This window comes from Epinephelus moara, chromosome 4 (genome assembly GCF_006386435.1).
Source record: "Epinephelus moara isolate mb chromosome 4, YSFRI_EMoa_1.0, whole genome shotgun sequence".
Classification (NCBI taxonomy): Eukaryota; Metazoa; Chordata; class Actinopteri; order Perciformes; family Serranidae; genus Epinephelus; species Epinephelus moara.
In genome coordinates, this window is record NC_065509.1 from 44,959,765 (window position 1) to 44,975,136 (window position 15,372).

Here is a 15,372-nt window from a genome sequence, read left to right on the forward strand (position 1 = left end):
CACTGTCCTCATGGTCGCAGGCTGGCTCTTGACTAGTGGTACATAGCAGGGGTTGAGGTGCACCAGGTTGTGGTCTGACCTACCCAGAGGGGTAGATACAACACAGAGAGCTGCAGCAGGAGTCGTTGTAGTAACAGCAGGGCGTGATGAGATCTGGTTGTACGAGTAGGGTCAGTGATTTAGGAAAGGCTCCTGTGGGTCATATTAGAGAGGAGGAACAAAGGACCTATGAGCTGTGTCTTCAGTCTGACTGGATGTAGACTGTGGTGATAAACCTGTCATCACACAGTTTGTTTCTTCCTTCGGCTGTCTGCGTGTAACCAGCTCCAAATACTTTTTACAACTGGAAACAACAACCTCCAAATAACAACGTACACACTGAAGTCTTGATAATGATGTGGATCATGTACACGGCCTGGCTCTTTGTTCTCTCACTGAATTGTAAAGATCTAAAACCAATGATCAATCTTCTGAACGCAGCTTAGAAAAGTCCAGACTGCATCTCACACGACTCTGATGATGTTGATCTGATATCTGACACCTGGAGTTGATTCGTCTCATATTTTAACTTTGACAGCTCCAATGAGACTAAAGCCAAACCTTGCTCAGTGTCACGTGGCGGTGTTGTACAGGCGTAGTGCTTTTATTTTGAAAACAGACAATGCATGTAACAGGCTGAAGTTGACACAGCGTCCCAGAATGTCAACAACCAACACACCCAGGGTTCAAGTTCACCCTGACACTATTTTGGAAGAGCACCATGGCTGCACCCTGGGGTTAGCCCCGCCCAGAATGACTGTGATTGGTTTAAAGAAACACAAACAAGCTGCAGAGTGTTTTTCCTGTGTAGCAGGCGTCACCGTCACCATCCTCAGCTCCACATGCTCCTCTGAAGCCCTCCTCAAACACTCTGCGACAGACAGTTAACATGTGAAACCACCTGCTGTGTTTGTTTCTGAGTATTTACACTGTTTGGTTTTATTTCAGACTCCGTAAAGCCGCAGACTTTGTGTCGCTCTGATTTTACGCTCCTGATTTACACGTTGGCTCAGAGCCAGAGCAAAGATGACATTTTGTCTCCGAGCTGTCAACTTTGTCTTCAGTCCCTCTATTTTTCCCTCCGCGGCTTATCCTTCTTTTTACTGCCAGTCCAACGACTTCTCCTTCTCTAATCCCTCCTTCTCGCCTCCTTCCTCCTTCTCTCCTCGTCTCTCTGGATGTGTCTCCTAACGTATCCTTCCTTCTTGCCTCCTTGTTTCCTCGTCTCCCTAAATCTCCTCTTCTCAATGCACCCCTCCATCTGGTCCCTCCCACACGTCTTTCCGGGGGACACGGTGGTGTCAGTGTTCAGATAATGTGCCCGTTCAGATGGAGATAATAGTGAATTGAGAAACGCTCCTCGCTGCTAATGAAAGTGCAGCGCCTCGGGGAAACTGATGAAAGAACATTTTGCTTTTAACTCCAGTTTAAACATGGAGCAGCATTATTATTTATATTTCCTGGAATCAGCCTCTTGTTCTTGATGTGCGGCACATTCACACGTCCATGCTGAAAAACAGGACACCCACTGAGAGCAAATGATTGGCTCCATGAATACAGAGCGAGTCAGGAGTGTTTGAAGCATCAGGAGCCGTCTCATTACAGAGTAATAACCTCTGTGGAGGGTCCGACTCTCTCTCTGCCTTTAAAATCACAATAGACTTTAACAAAACATAACAGGAGGCTTTTACTGTCGTTGTGAACTCTGATTGCTTCGAAGTTTGTCAGAAATAAATCTCAGAACTGATACTGAAGTCACAGTGTGCTTTGTTCTGCTTTATTTTATGAATCAGCATCTTTATCTTTAATATGTATCTTCCACCAACATCTTCCTCTCTGTAAACTCACTCCTCCTCCTCCTCCTCCTCCTCCTCCTCCTCCTCCTCCAGGTAAGTTCACCTGTATCGAGGCTCGTTTCCACCTGGAGCGTCAGATGGGCTACTACCTGATCCAGATGTACATCCCGTCGCTGCTCATTGTCATCCTGTCCTGGGTTTCCTTCTGGATCAACATGGACGCCGCGCCCGCCCGGGTGGGTCTGGGCATCACCACCGTGCTGACCATGACCACACAGAGCTCTGGCTCCAGAGCCTCCCTGCCCAAGGTGAGCACAAATCAAACGCACCTATATGAATCTGTATAACGTAAAAAGTTTGATTGTTTAAAGTCAGAAAAAGTCATATTTTACGATCAGTGTGGAAACAGAGCTTCAGTTTGTTTCATCAGCGGCAGGGTCGGAGCACGGGTCGCTAACGTTAGTCCTGTGTGTCAGCCACAGACTGCTCATAAAGGTGGACAACATGACAGCTCCCCAAGAGTGAATCTGAGCCATCGCCCCCTGGTGGCTGGCTGCAGTATGGGTCATAAACCCCGCCCCCTCCATGTTAGCGGTTGGGACATGGGTCAAACTAAAAACTCAAAGAATACATCAAATAAATTTTTTTGAATTTTTTTTTTTTTTTAAGACTCTGCCTCTGAATGATGTCACCACAGAGAGATGGCAGCAGCATATCTCAGTTTTACCTCTGCACAGTGGGAGGAAGCAGAGACGCGTGAAAATGTTCCTCAAACAAACTAATGTTTCCACACAGACAGTTTGTGAACTCTGAACACAAGATGTTCCTCTGGTGTCTCGAGCAGAGCGCTCTGCACTCGCTAAGTGTCCTCTGACCCAGGAGGAGAACAGGAACCAGACAACACTGGTGAATCCCAGGAATCAATAACAAAATCAGAACAAATCATGGATATAAAGAAAAATAAGACAAAATGTATTTCCTGTATGAGACTCAATATTACATATACAACACATGTGTGTTCAGATCCCAGTTTATCAGGACACACACACAGTTAGTGACGCCTCAGGTCAAATACAGAAGGTCAACTTTATTTATTTTACAAACGACATCATGAGTCACAGTAAAAAGAATGAACGTATGAAACAACACAAGTACATGATGAAGTTTGAAGACGGCTGATGTTTCCTCATTTTTCTTCACAACATTAAAAATTTCAAATGAACAAATGCAGCGAGGGAACAGAGGAATAAAAAAGATGAAGAGACAGAGAGTTTCAGTTTCTGCTGAAAAATTAATGTTCATAACAAGAAGAGAGGAAATACAGACATTAATGGAACATATGAGGGAGAGATGGAGAGAGGGAAAGGGGTGGAGAAGATTCAGACAGATGGAGGGATGAGAGAGAGACATAGAGAGGAGGAGAGGAATAAAAGAGAGAGAGAGATGAACAGAGGAAATTGAAGGAAACAAAGATGAGAAAAATAAGTTTTAGAAAGCGAAGAAATATTTTCCTGTGAGGGATTTTCAGATTAAAGGGGAGAAAAAAATAACGGTCTGACTTTGCGTGAGCCAGTAGGATTGTATAATTATGTCCAGGGAAGCTGTAATCCCCAACACACACACACACACACACACACACACACACACACACTGTTTGTTGACATTAGGTGCTTCATGCGCTCTAAAAATTGAACAAGTGAACCGTGATTCCTCTGCAGTTCAGCTGTCACAATAATGATCACACAACACAGCTGAGCTTAGGTGGGCTCACACACACACACACACACACACACACACACACACACACACGTACATCTGAGTGTGTGTTTCTACTATCAATCACACACACACACACACACACACCTAAAGACACGACTCCTCTGACGTGCCACAGAAGAGAGCTGCCATCTCAGGCGAGGCAGGAGAGGAGATGAGGAAAGGAGGCGAGGCAGGAGGCGAGGCAGGAGAGAAGAGGAGGAAAGGAGGCAAGGCAGGAGAGGAGATGAGGAAAGGAGGCGAGGCAGGAGAGAAGAGGAGGAAAGGAGGCGAGGTAGGAGAGGAGATGATGAAAGGAGGCAAGGCGGGAGAGGAGATGATGAAAGGACGCGAGGCGGGAGAGGAGATGAGGAAAGGAGATGAGGCAGGAGAGGAGATGAGGAAAGGAGGCGAGGCGGGAGAGGAAATGATGAAAGGACACAAGGCGGGAAAGGAGATGAGGAAAGGAGATGAGGCAGGAGAGGAGATGATGAAAGGAGGCAAGGCGGGAGAGGAGATGAGAGGAGATGATGAAAGGAGGCAAGGCGGGAGAGGAGATGAGGAAAGGAGATGAGGCAGGAGAGGAGATGAGGAAAGGACGCAAGGCGGGAGAGGAGATGAGGAAAGGAGATGAGGCAGGAGAGGAGATGATGAAAGGAGGCGAGGCAGGAGAGGAGATGATGAAAGGACACAAGGCGGGAGAGGAGATGAGGAAAGGACGCAAGGCGGGAGAAGAGATGAGGAAAGGAGATGAGGCAGGAGAGGAGATGATGAAAGGAGGCGAGGCAGGAGAGGAGATGGGAGATGAGGCAGGAGAGGAGATGATGAAAGGAGGCGAGGCAGGAGAGGAGATGATGAAAGGACACAAGGCGGGAGAGGAGATGAGGAAAGGAGATGAGGCAGGAGAGGAGATGATGAAAGGAGGCAAGGCGGGAAAGGAGATGAGGCAGGAGAGGAGATGATGAAAGGAGGCGAGGCAGGAGAGGAGATGATGAAAGGACACAAGGTGGGAGAGGAGATGAGGAAAGGAGATGAGGCAGGAGAGGAGATGATGAAAGGAGGCGAGGCAGGAGAGGAGATGAGGAAAGGAGGCAAGGCAGGAGAGGAGATGAGGAAAGGAGGCGAGGTAGGAGAATGATTTAGCAGAGCAGATGATGTCATGATTTCAGCCCAGTCACAGAACAGAACAAACGTTGGTGTTTTCTTCAGACCACAGATTTGTTTGTTTGTTTGTTTGTTTGTCATGAAGGAAATATTTATATTAAAGCTTCAGGTTTGATTAGCTGCTGTGGCTCATGTGTGGTGATGTCACAGTGAGGGTCATGTTATAGAGTAAACTATCTGGTGTGTGTGTGTGTGTGTGTGTGTGTGTGTGTGTGTGTGTGTGCAGGCTGGAGACACAGAGACGTCTCTCTCGCTGAGAAACAACAGTTGTTTGTTGGTAACAGTTCATACACAATAACAGTCCGGAACAGTCAGCTGATGTCGTACCTGATGGTTTGTGCAGCAGACAGTTGTGGAGAGACCTGACGTCCAGCTCCAGTTTGAGCTGTGTTCATTTTGTTTATGAAAACAACTTGATTTAATGTGTTTGTCAACGCGACAACGTCACTGTAGGAACACTGACATGTATGAAACATGCAGGTGTAACGTAGTGTTGAGGAGAAGTGAACTCATCATTACAGTTAGCAGCAGCTGTTGGTGGTTCATCTACAGTTATATTTACATAGTGTAAAAATAAAGATTTCATTCATCAGTCACAAGTTTGGATTATTTAAGAACAAAAGGTGTCGCAGGTTGTTTTAGGAAGAACCTGTTTAACTGAGTCGTCCCGCTCAGGTCAATCCTCTCGAACCTGGACTGACAGACAGCAGTCAGACTGATGGAGCTCAGATCCAGAACCAGAGCCGACGGTCCTGAACTCTCCGTCAGTGACTGAGCTTCATGTCTGACCTGTGAACAGGTGGTAACATTTACATTACATTTCTAGATTAGATTCCAGATTCTGGTTTGAAGTGTATTTTCACCGTAGCTTCAGTGAACCAAAGAAAGTTTGTCCCTGTGGCTCTGCTGTAGTTTGACCTCATCCAGTGTGACGTCATCAGGCACTCTCAAAGCTTCTGTGCTGCTGACTGATCTGGTGTCTGCAGAGACATACAAAGCCAACATTACATTTCCTTCTGCTGCACGTTTGAGATTAAACCTGTAAAAACGGACCCAGTGAAATGAATATAAAGCTTCTGTCAGTCACATCTCGACACAGCGACGTCATTAAGACACAAACTGACAGCAGGAAGTAAAGTGATTAGAGACATCATTTGTTCTCCCTCCACCTGCGTCATTCACTCCACTTAGTGGTTTACTTTCCCAGAATTCATTTCAGCCTTTCAGACAGTGATGTATTTGGTGTGTTCAGGTTTCCCATTTTAATTTGTCTCTTTAAAGTGCTTCATGGAAATGCCTTTTTTCTGAATCTGCTTTAGATCCAGAAACACTGAGTTCATTCAATAATGCGTCCAAACACCTTCAAAATAAAAGACTGAAGTGAACTATCTGAAGTGTTACTCAGCAGCAGTGGTGTTGTTGGACCTGAGCGTCCAAATGTTTTATCAACAGATGTAAATATATAAGCTGTATAACATAAGAACAGACCTAATCATTGTTTAAAAAGCCTCTGATCTAATAATCAGCATTAAAGCCCTCCAAAATAAAATGATGTCACTGATCACAGACACAAGTTTTTGGTTCTCTGAGTCGTTCAAACAGCATTTAATGTGCTCATTAAAGAGACTGAGCGAGCGCTACTTTAATGTTGCAGCTGGTGAAAGTGAATCAGAATCAGAGTTCATCTGAAATGCTTCATATATCTCTGTAGACACTGCTGGTAGTTTAATCTATAGCCACACCTTTTCATCCCAGCTCGTCACACATTGACTCTTTGTCCCTGGACTTTAATGGCTACATGTTATGTGCAAGGTGTCTTCCTGCTTCTGCTGCTGACAGGACACTGCTACCAACACCAGGACGCCACCTAAAGCACATGGTCAGGTTTAGACATAAACATCATGTTTGTCTCAGCATTCATACAGGAAGTGAACACCAGGTGAGAGTCCCACCCCCCCCTCCAATCCGCCCTTAACTTAGTTGTTGTCCCGCCATGTTTCCCCTTGACGTTGTTTAATGGCGACTGGCTGCGTGTCACGCGGATGTGAAAGGACGGCTTATTTCATCGGTGTCTGACGCTGGAAGTCACTGAGCAAACAGCAGTATTATGAGACTGGGTCGATCACACCGTCTAACGCCATCATCACTGACAAAGCATCAGTATTAGACAACTTCAGAATGAGAACAGGCCGATCATTTATGAGTTGATTATACTTTTAATTAATAATCAAAGTTTTCAAAGGAACTAAATCAGACAAATAAATGTAGTGCAGTAAAAAAGAGATGTAGAGGAGTCGGAGGATGATGGGAGTTCTCTGTTTCTCCTCAATATTAATTACTGACAACTACAAATATTCTTAACATCACACTTCATAAATCATGTGGAAACAAACAGTTTGAAGGGTAAATATGACGACAGAGTGCATTAAAGTTTCCCAGGGCACAGATCCTAGAGACGCCCCTGTTACTGGGAAAAATCTAAAACCTGCCGTTTGAGAAAAGGAATCAGCTGCACACCTGATCCCTGAACACCTCTCTCCGTTGTTGGGGAAAGGACGGGTCGACATGTGAGAATCCTCTGGCTGTTCTTCTTCTGCTCCTCTTTCCTCGCCCTCTCTCCGTCTCTGCCTGGATGACCATGAAACCAAGTGAACCAGTTGAGGGTTTCGGCCTCAGCGGCTCTCAGCAGCTCTGAGGGAGAATCAGTCGGCCGTTCCAAAGATAAATGTGCATCAGACTGGGCGCAAACGAGCATGAATCACAACAAGGCAGAGCGGCGATGATAAGCTGTGTGTGTTTGTGAAAGTGATCTAAAGTCAGAGTTTAATTGGTTTTTAAACGGCTGATTGTGGGTTTCCTCTGTGTGTGTGTGTGTGTGTGTGTGTGTGTGTGTGTGTGTGTGTGTGTGTGAGACAGATCGGGGATCACCCTCTCAGCCTGTAACTGTGTGTGAACGTGAAGTGTTGTTATGACAGGACGGACCGAATGGATTTGAATAATGGCACTCGACAGGCAGATAACAATCGGACAAAGATCCAAGCAGACGTCATTTAGCCCTCATTATCAGGACGCTCCTCCTTATCAGGACGCTCGTCATTATCAGGACGCTCCTCACCTTGTCCTGTTTCACACGGAGCTCTGTGCGTGTAGAAGCTGCTGACAGTCCATGATTCAATGTGCTGATTCTGTCAATGTGTTGTAGCTGTCTGTTCAGACCACTGTTACATACACGGCATCATAGCACTGTATCTAGACCACTGGTCCCCAACCTGAAGGTTGTGACCCCAGTTAGGGACCATCAGAGCTTCACCAGGGCTCACGAGGCCTTCTTGATTTTAGACAAAAACACAGAAGACCTAGATCATTAAATTATTTCTGATCTTAACATGTCATTAATGTCTGTGTTGGACCAACCTGGTCTCACTTCAAAGTCATTAAAGACCAGCACTTGGTCAGTGACTTCCGGCGTCAGACACCGATGATTAAAGTCGTGCTTTGAGGTCAGCGTGATCTACACGGTCAAACAATAACGTGTCCAGTGGCGTCGAGGGGAAACGCAGCCAGACAACAGCGTAACTTGTCAAGGTGGTGAGGTATTGAGGTGTTCAAGGGTCGAGGTGTCGAGGAGGTGAGGTGTGGAGCTGGTGAGTTGGTGAGGTGGTGAGGTGGTGAGTTGGTGAGGTGGTGAGCTGGTGAGGTGTGGAGGTGGTGAGGTGTGGAGCTGGTGAGTTGGTGAGCTGGTGAGGTGTGGAGCTGGTGAGGTGGTGAGATGGTGAGATGGTGAGGTGGTGAGGTGGTGAGGTGTGGAGGTGGTGAGGTGTGGAGCTGGTGAGGTGGTGAGATGGTGAGTTGGTGAGGTGTGGAGCTGGTGAGGTGGTGAGATGGTGAGTTGGTGAGGTGGGGAGCTGGTGAGGTGGTGAGATGGTGAGTTGGTGAGGTGTGGAGCTGGTGAGGTGGTGAGATGGTGAGTTGGTGAGGTGTGGAGCTGGTGAGGTGGTGAGTTGGTGAGGTGGTGAGGTGGTGAGGTGTGGAGCTGGTGAGGTGGTGAGATGGTGAGTTGGTGAGGTGTGGAGCTGGTGAGGTGGTGAGATGGTGAGTTGGTGAGGTGTGGAGCTGGTGAGGTGGTGAGTTGGTGAGGTGGTGAGGTGGTGAGGTGTGGAGCTGGTGAGGTGGTGAGATGGTGAGTTGGTGAGGTGTGGAGCTGGTGAGGTGGTGAGTTGGTGAGGTGGTGAGGTGGTGAGGTGTGGAGCTGGTGAGGTGGTGAGATGGTGAGTTGGTGAGGTGTGGAGCTGGTGAGGTGGTGAGATGGTGAGTTGGTGAGGTGGGGAGCTGGTGAGGTGGTGAGTTGGTGAGGTGTGGAGCTGGTGAGGTGGTGAGATGGTGAGTTGGTGAGGTGTGGAGCTGGTGAGGTGGTGAGTTGGTGAGGTGGTGAGGTGGTGAGGTGTGGAGCTGGTGAGGTGGTGAGATGGTGAGTTGGTGAGGTGTGGAGCTGGTGAGGTGGTGAGTTGGTGAGGTGGTGAGGTGGTGAGGTGTGGAGCTGGTGAGGTGGTGAGATGGTGAGTTGGTGAGGTGTGGAGCTGGTGAGGTGGTGAGTTGGTGAGGTGGTGAGGTGGTGAGGTGTGGAGCTGGTGAGGTGGTGAGATGGTGAGTTGGTGAGGTGTGGAGCTGGTGAGGTGGTGAGATGGTGAGTTGGTGAGGTGGGGAGCTGGTGAGGTGGTGAGTTGGTGAGGTGTGGAGCTGGTGAGGTGGTGAGATGGTGAGTTGGTGAGGTGTGGAGCTGGTGAGGTGGTGAGTTGGTGAGGTGGTGAGGTGGTGAGGTGTGGAGCTGGTGAGGTGGTGAGATGGTGAGTTGGTGAGGTGTGGAGCTGGTGAGGTGGTGAGTTGGTGAGGTGGTGAGGTGGTGAGGTGTGGAGCTGGTGAGGTGGTGAGATGGTGAGTTGGTGAGGTGTGGAGCTGGTGAGGTGGTGAGTTGGTGAGGTGGTGAGGTGGTGAGGTGTGGAGCTGGTGAGGTGGTGAGATGGTGAGTTGGTGAGGTGTGGAGCTGGTGAGGTGGTGAGATGGTGAGTTGGTGAGGTGGGGAGCTGGTGAGGTGGTGAGTTGGTGAGGTGTGGAGCTGGTGAGGTGGTGAGATGGTGAGTTGGTGAGGTGTGGAGCTGGTGAGGTGGTGAGTTGGTGAGGTGGTGAGGTGGTGAGGTGTGGAGCTGGTGAGGTGGTGAGATGGTGAGTTGGTGAGGTGTGGAGCTGGTGAGGTGGTGAGTTGGTGAGGTGGTGAGGTGGTGAGGTGTGGAGCTGGTGAGGTGGTGAGATGGTGAGTTGGTGAGGTGTGGAGCTGGTGAGGTGGTGAGTTGGTGAGGTGGTGAGGTGGTGAGGTGTGGAGCTGGTGAGGTGGTGAGATGGTGAGTTGGTGAGGTGTGGAGCTGGTGAGGTGGTGAGATGGTGAGTTGGTGAGGTGGGGAGCTGGTGAGGTGGTGAGTTGGTGAGGTGTGGAGCTGGTGAGGTGGTGAGATGGTGAGTTGGTGAGGTGTGGAGCTGGTGAGGTGGTGAGTTGGTGAGGTGGTGAGGTGGTGAGGTGTGGAGCTGGTGAGGTGGTGAGATGGTGAGTTGGTGAGGTGTGGAGCTGGTGAGGTGGTGAGTTGGTGAGGTGGTGAGGTGGTGAGGTGTGGAGCTGGTGAGGTGGTGAGATGGTGAGTTGGTGAGGTGTGGAGCTGGTGAGGTGGTGAGTTGGTGAGGTGGTGAGGTGGTGAGGTGTGGAGCTGGTGAGGTGGTGAGATGGTGAGTTGGTGAGGTGTGGAGCTGGTGAGGTGGTGAGATGGTGAGTTGGTGAGGTGGTGAGGTGTGGGGGTGGTGAGTTGGTGAGGTGTGGGGGTGGTGAGGTGGTGAGTTGGTGAGTTGGTGAGGTGGTGAGGTGTGGAGCTGGTGTGGTCGTGAGGTGTCGAGGAGGTGAGGTGTGGAGGTGGTGAGGTGGTGAGTTGGTGAGGTGTGGAGGTGGTGAGGTGGTGAGTTGGTGAGGTGGTGAGGTGTGGGGGTGGTGAGTTGGTGAGGTGTGGGGGTGGTGAGGTGGTGAGTTGGTGAGTTGGTGAGGTGGTGAGGTGTGGAGCTGGTGTGGTCGTGAGGTGTCGAGGAGGTGAGGTGTGGAGGTGGTGAGGTGGTGAGTTGGTGAGGTGGTGAGGTGTCGAGGTTCAGGAGCTCTCCAGCTTAAGAGTTTTAATTATCAGAGTGATTTAATTCTCGTCTCTCTGTCTCAGTAACTCAGAGCAGGATTAACCCTCAGCTGACCAATCACAGCTCTGCTTCACCTCACAGTCTGACACTCTGCAGGTTTATACTCTGAACCAGTCAAGTTCATTTACACCTCAGAGTCTGTATTGTCGTGGTTGCTGCATATTTAGACACTTTCTGCACAAAGCTGAAGCTGTATTCAGAAACTAGTGGTACAAAATTTGCAAAACATAATTTCCAGGGCCACGCCCACCACACAGGAAACACTGTCTAACTCCTGCACACAATACCTGACGATCAGGAGAAAGCTCATGTCCTTCAGAGTCCTGCCAGCACCTGATGTGCAGAGGGTTGTGAGAGACTGTTCATCACTGTATGATTCACTTTAGGATTTGACTTTCCTTAAAACAGGGAACTGAATATGTTACTGAGGACAGTCTGTGGCTGCGACAGGAAACTTTATTTCGTCATTACTTTTAATGTTAGAGTTGATTTTTGTTCATCATGGAGTCCTGATGATGTCACTCTAACACCTTGCCCCCCCCCCCGCCCCGCCCCGCAGGTGTCCTACGTAAAAGCCATCGATATCTGGATGGCCGTATGTCTGCTGTTTGTGTTCTCGGCCCTGCTGGAGTACGCCGCCGTCAACTTCATCGCCCGCCAACACAAGGAGCTGCTGCGCTTCAGACGGAGGCGACGACACATGAAGGTGAGTCCTCGGTCACACCTCTCATACAGTCCAACATCCACATCTCTCATAAATCAGTCTAGAGTTTTGTGTTCGGAGCGTCAGAGGAGAGATCAGCTGAACTGAAGAGTTATAACCAGATGTTCGCCACGTGACGAAGGTGACTCTGACACCTGCGTTTGGTGCGTAGAATGATTAGGAGTTTGACAGAGATAAATTCAGCTGGAATGATTTTTGAATCCAACTCTTGAGTTCTGCTGATCCTCAGTCCTCCATGTTCTGCTCTTTACGTTCTGACCTTCAGCTGTTTGAAACACGTCAGAGAGAAGGACACAGAGGAAAGGAAGTAAGGAGACAAGGAGTAACAGACGAGCTCTGTTTTCCAACACACTCAGCTGAGTCCAGGCTCGTTGTCTCCAACCAGCCAATTACAAGAGAAACTAATAGTTTACAACCTTCACTTTTTATCTGTGTTAACACAAAGAATCCAGCCGTTTGGATAAATTCCCTGCTCCCCGCCGTCCTCGGGCGTTTGTATGGAGCTCATCAGCGAGCAGAAACACGGAGCATCAATGTTTCATGGGCGGAGCATTGAGCATGATTAACAGCTGAGCGGCAGAGCAAACAGAGACGAGGCTCATAATGGATTCACCGTGTAGAAACAAAGAAACTTTGCTCGCGGCTCTGAAACTTTTATTTGTGGAGATGCATCATTTACAGGAACCAGCAAAGAGAGCATTACACTGGTTTTTAGTTGTGTCTGAATCCTGATTTTTACATCATTGCGCTGCGTCTCTGAGTTTTATTTTATTTCTGACATGATGATATCATATAAAATAACCGACCCAGACAAACCACAGATACGTTACATCTCGAAGTTTCATACATGTCAACGTTTCTACAGTGACGTAGTGTCTGAGCTGACGGTGTCATCAGGAGGTGGAGGAGATGGTGGATGGAGAGACGCCTGCTGAGCTGCAGACACTGTTCAACACCAACTAATTACTAACCTGGTTGTGATTTAGTGACTCATCAGTGTGTTTCCAGCAGCGTTTTAGTCTCCAAATGTGTGTGTTGTGTAGTGACTCGTCGGGTCATAGAGAGTGATCGTTTTTTACAGAGACATCACTTCCTGCCCAGCAGGACCTGTGTCCCTGAGACGGCGTATTTTAATCCAAAACATTAAACTTTTCTGACCATAAACAAGTGGTTTTAGTGTCTAAACAGAACCACAAAGTTTTAATGTTTGTTACATAATTATGTACAAATGAACCTGTGGTTTACAGATACCAAATATTTTGTCTCTTCATAAATTGAGATTTTATCGTTTAAACTACATTTTAGTTTTGTCTTTTTCATTAGTAATATTACACTGATATGGGCACAGTCAGTGTGTGATGACATCACTGCATCTCGTCTTCAACGTGGAAAAAAAATCTCATTGGGCCTAAATGTGACCACATGTTAACGACTGCACCGTTAAACATAAAGTCTCAACGTATCCTAAATGTAAAGTACCTGTGGTTTGCAGAACTGTACAATGCCAACATTAATTCTGTGTTGGGTTGCAGATCCTGTACCACATCAGCAGATTCACTGTTGTTATAGAGATATCAATGTTCAGTTTCCAGGGGGTTTTTTTTTAACCCTTTAAGGACTTCCTGTCCACGGTGGCGTATAAGTTGGTGCTGACTTTCATTCTTGACTTTGAATACCAGATCATGTGATGTGATTTAAAGCTCCTGATCAGCTGCTAAATGAACCTCACAGTGAGATTGTTTCTCCACCTCTGTCTCCGAGGACAAGAATGAAACACAGTTAACCCTCGACAGGAAGTCCTTAAAAGACACACACAAATATAAAATATAATATTTATTATGAAGTGTATTATTATGAATAATAATCCTCTGGTGAGATGCAGATGAAGCAGAGCTGATGATCTGTCGGTTTATTAAACTAATCTGGATATTTTTAGTAAAAAGCAGTGCGTCACTTTTTCTCTGCTCAGATGTTTTTTACCTGTCTCTGCTTCCTTTGGTCCGTTTGTTGTCTCTGAAGCATTTAATCAATCTGTGTGTGTGTGTGTGTGTGTGTGTGTGTGTGTGTGTGTGTGTGTGTGTGTGTGTGTGTGTGTGTCCGAGGTGGCCGTATTGAATAAGGAGTAAAGCTGTCGGCCTGCGGGGAATATTGAAGTGCTGCTTGATTGTCAAACTGGTGGTTTGGCTGTTTGTGTGGGTGGAGGGCAAGAAAACACAAACAGCCACGAGACACACAACCATACAGTCCTGTGTGTGTGTGTGTGTGTGTGTGTGTGCGTGCGATGTAGAGATTGCGTCCATACAGCCGGTGAACATGCTCGAGTGCTTTCACGAGTGCTGTTGTGTGTTTCAGAGTTGTAGGGCATGTGTTCGTGCTGCCGTGACTCCAGCTGCTGATTGAGTCTGACACGTTTCAGTGTGTGTGAGCATGTTCCTGTGTTCCTGTATTTATGAGGACCTCATGTCCTCACAATGCTGGTAAGAGGACATGGGTCCTGTGAAGTGAGGACACTTTGAAAGTAAAAGTCCAGTTCAGGGTGAGACTGTTTTAGTTTGAGGTGAAGGATGGAGGCGGGATCGTTTGGACCAAAGGTCATCTTTTCCTCGTGGACATGTGACGAGGTCAGTTCATGATACATGACTATACGTCATATTTTATGCCATCAAACTGTGTCTTTGGTTCTGTACTTGTGCGTTTGTAAAATAAAACAACAGAGGAAGATAAAAGTAACATGAGAAAAAACACCTGAAGGCAACTAACACTGAAATTAAAGACAGCTGTGTTCACTGAGCAACAACTCACAGACAGAAATCATTTATCTAAAAACAAAAGACAAAATGTAAGAATACATTTTCTAAGCAAGTAATAGAAATAAAAGAATAAATAAAATCATTAGTATTTTTTCTGATATTCTGACAATAAATGTCTCACTCAGACAAACCCAAATTAAAGGAGGGAGAAACGACACCTGCAGTTTGTTCCACAGGAGCCTCTGTTAATAAAATCATGAGGAGTAAAGGAGTCAGAGGAGTAAAAGAGAGCTGAGGGGAGTTTGTGTAGAAAAGGTAAATAAAAAATAAAAAGTCTAAATCCTATTGTTGTAATCCTCTGAGCTGTGTGAGCTGTGTTGGTAGATTAGCGTCCGGCTGCCGCTGCACTTTCAGGTGAATCAGACGCTGACGTTTGGCGCCGCAGGAGCAGCAGGAGCGGAGAGCGTGGGGAGTGTGGGCTCACATCGTGACCCACATCTGGAACATCAAACCTTTTTTTTGTTACTGTTACAGGGTTTATTTTAGGTCACAGGATGACAGCAGGAGGTGAATTCAGGCCGTCGTTTGTTACTGACGAGCTCGTTGGTTCAGCTGAGGTTAAACATCCGTCAGCTGGCAGCAGCTCTGTTATTATAAAGGGTTGTTAATAACCAGTCATTATAAAGGGTTGTTATTACCCAGTCGTTATAAAGGGTTGTTAATAACCAGTCATTATAAAGGGTTGTTATTANGGGTTGTTATACCCAGTCGTTATAAAGGGTTGTTAATAACCAGTCATTATAAAGGGTTGTTATTACCCAGTCGTTATAAAGGGTTGTTATTAACCAGTCATTGTAAAGGGTTGTTATTAATCAGTCATTATAAAGGGTTGTTATTACCCAGTCGTTATAAAGGGTTGTTA

At 47.2% G+C, this 15,372-nt stretch overlaps 1 protein-coding gene across 3 annotated transcripts in view; it reads left to right on the forward strand.

Annotated features, from left to right (window-relative positions):
• The window catches only part of glra1 (glycine receptor, alpha 1), a 129,361-nt gene that overhangs the window by 87,255 nt on the left and 26,734 nt on the right, over positions 1-15,372 (forward strand). For all 3 annotated transcript variants that reach the window (XM_050042548.1, XM_050042549.1, XM_050042546.1), the window contains exons 6-7: positions 1,929-2,143; positions 11,536-11,682. In XM_050042548.1, the coding sequence (XP_049898505.1) occupies positions 1,929-2,143; positions 11,536-11,682 (362 nt within the window). The remainder of the gene's footprint in view (positions 1-1,928; positions 2,144-11,535; positions 11,683-15,372) is intronic.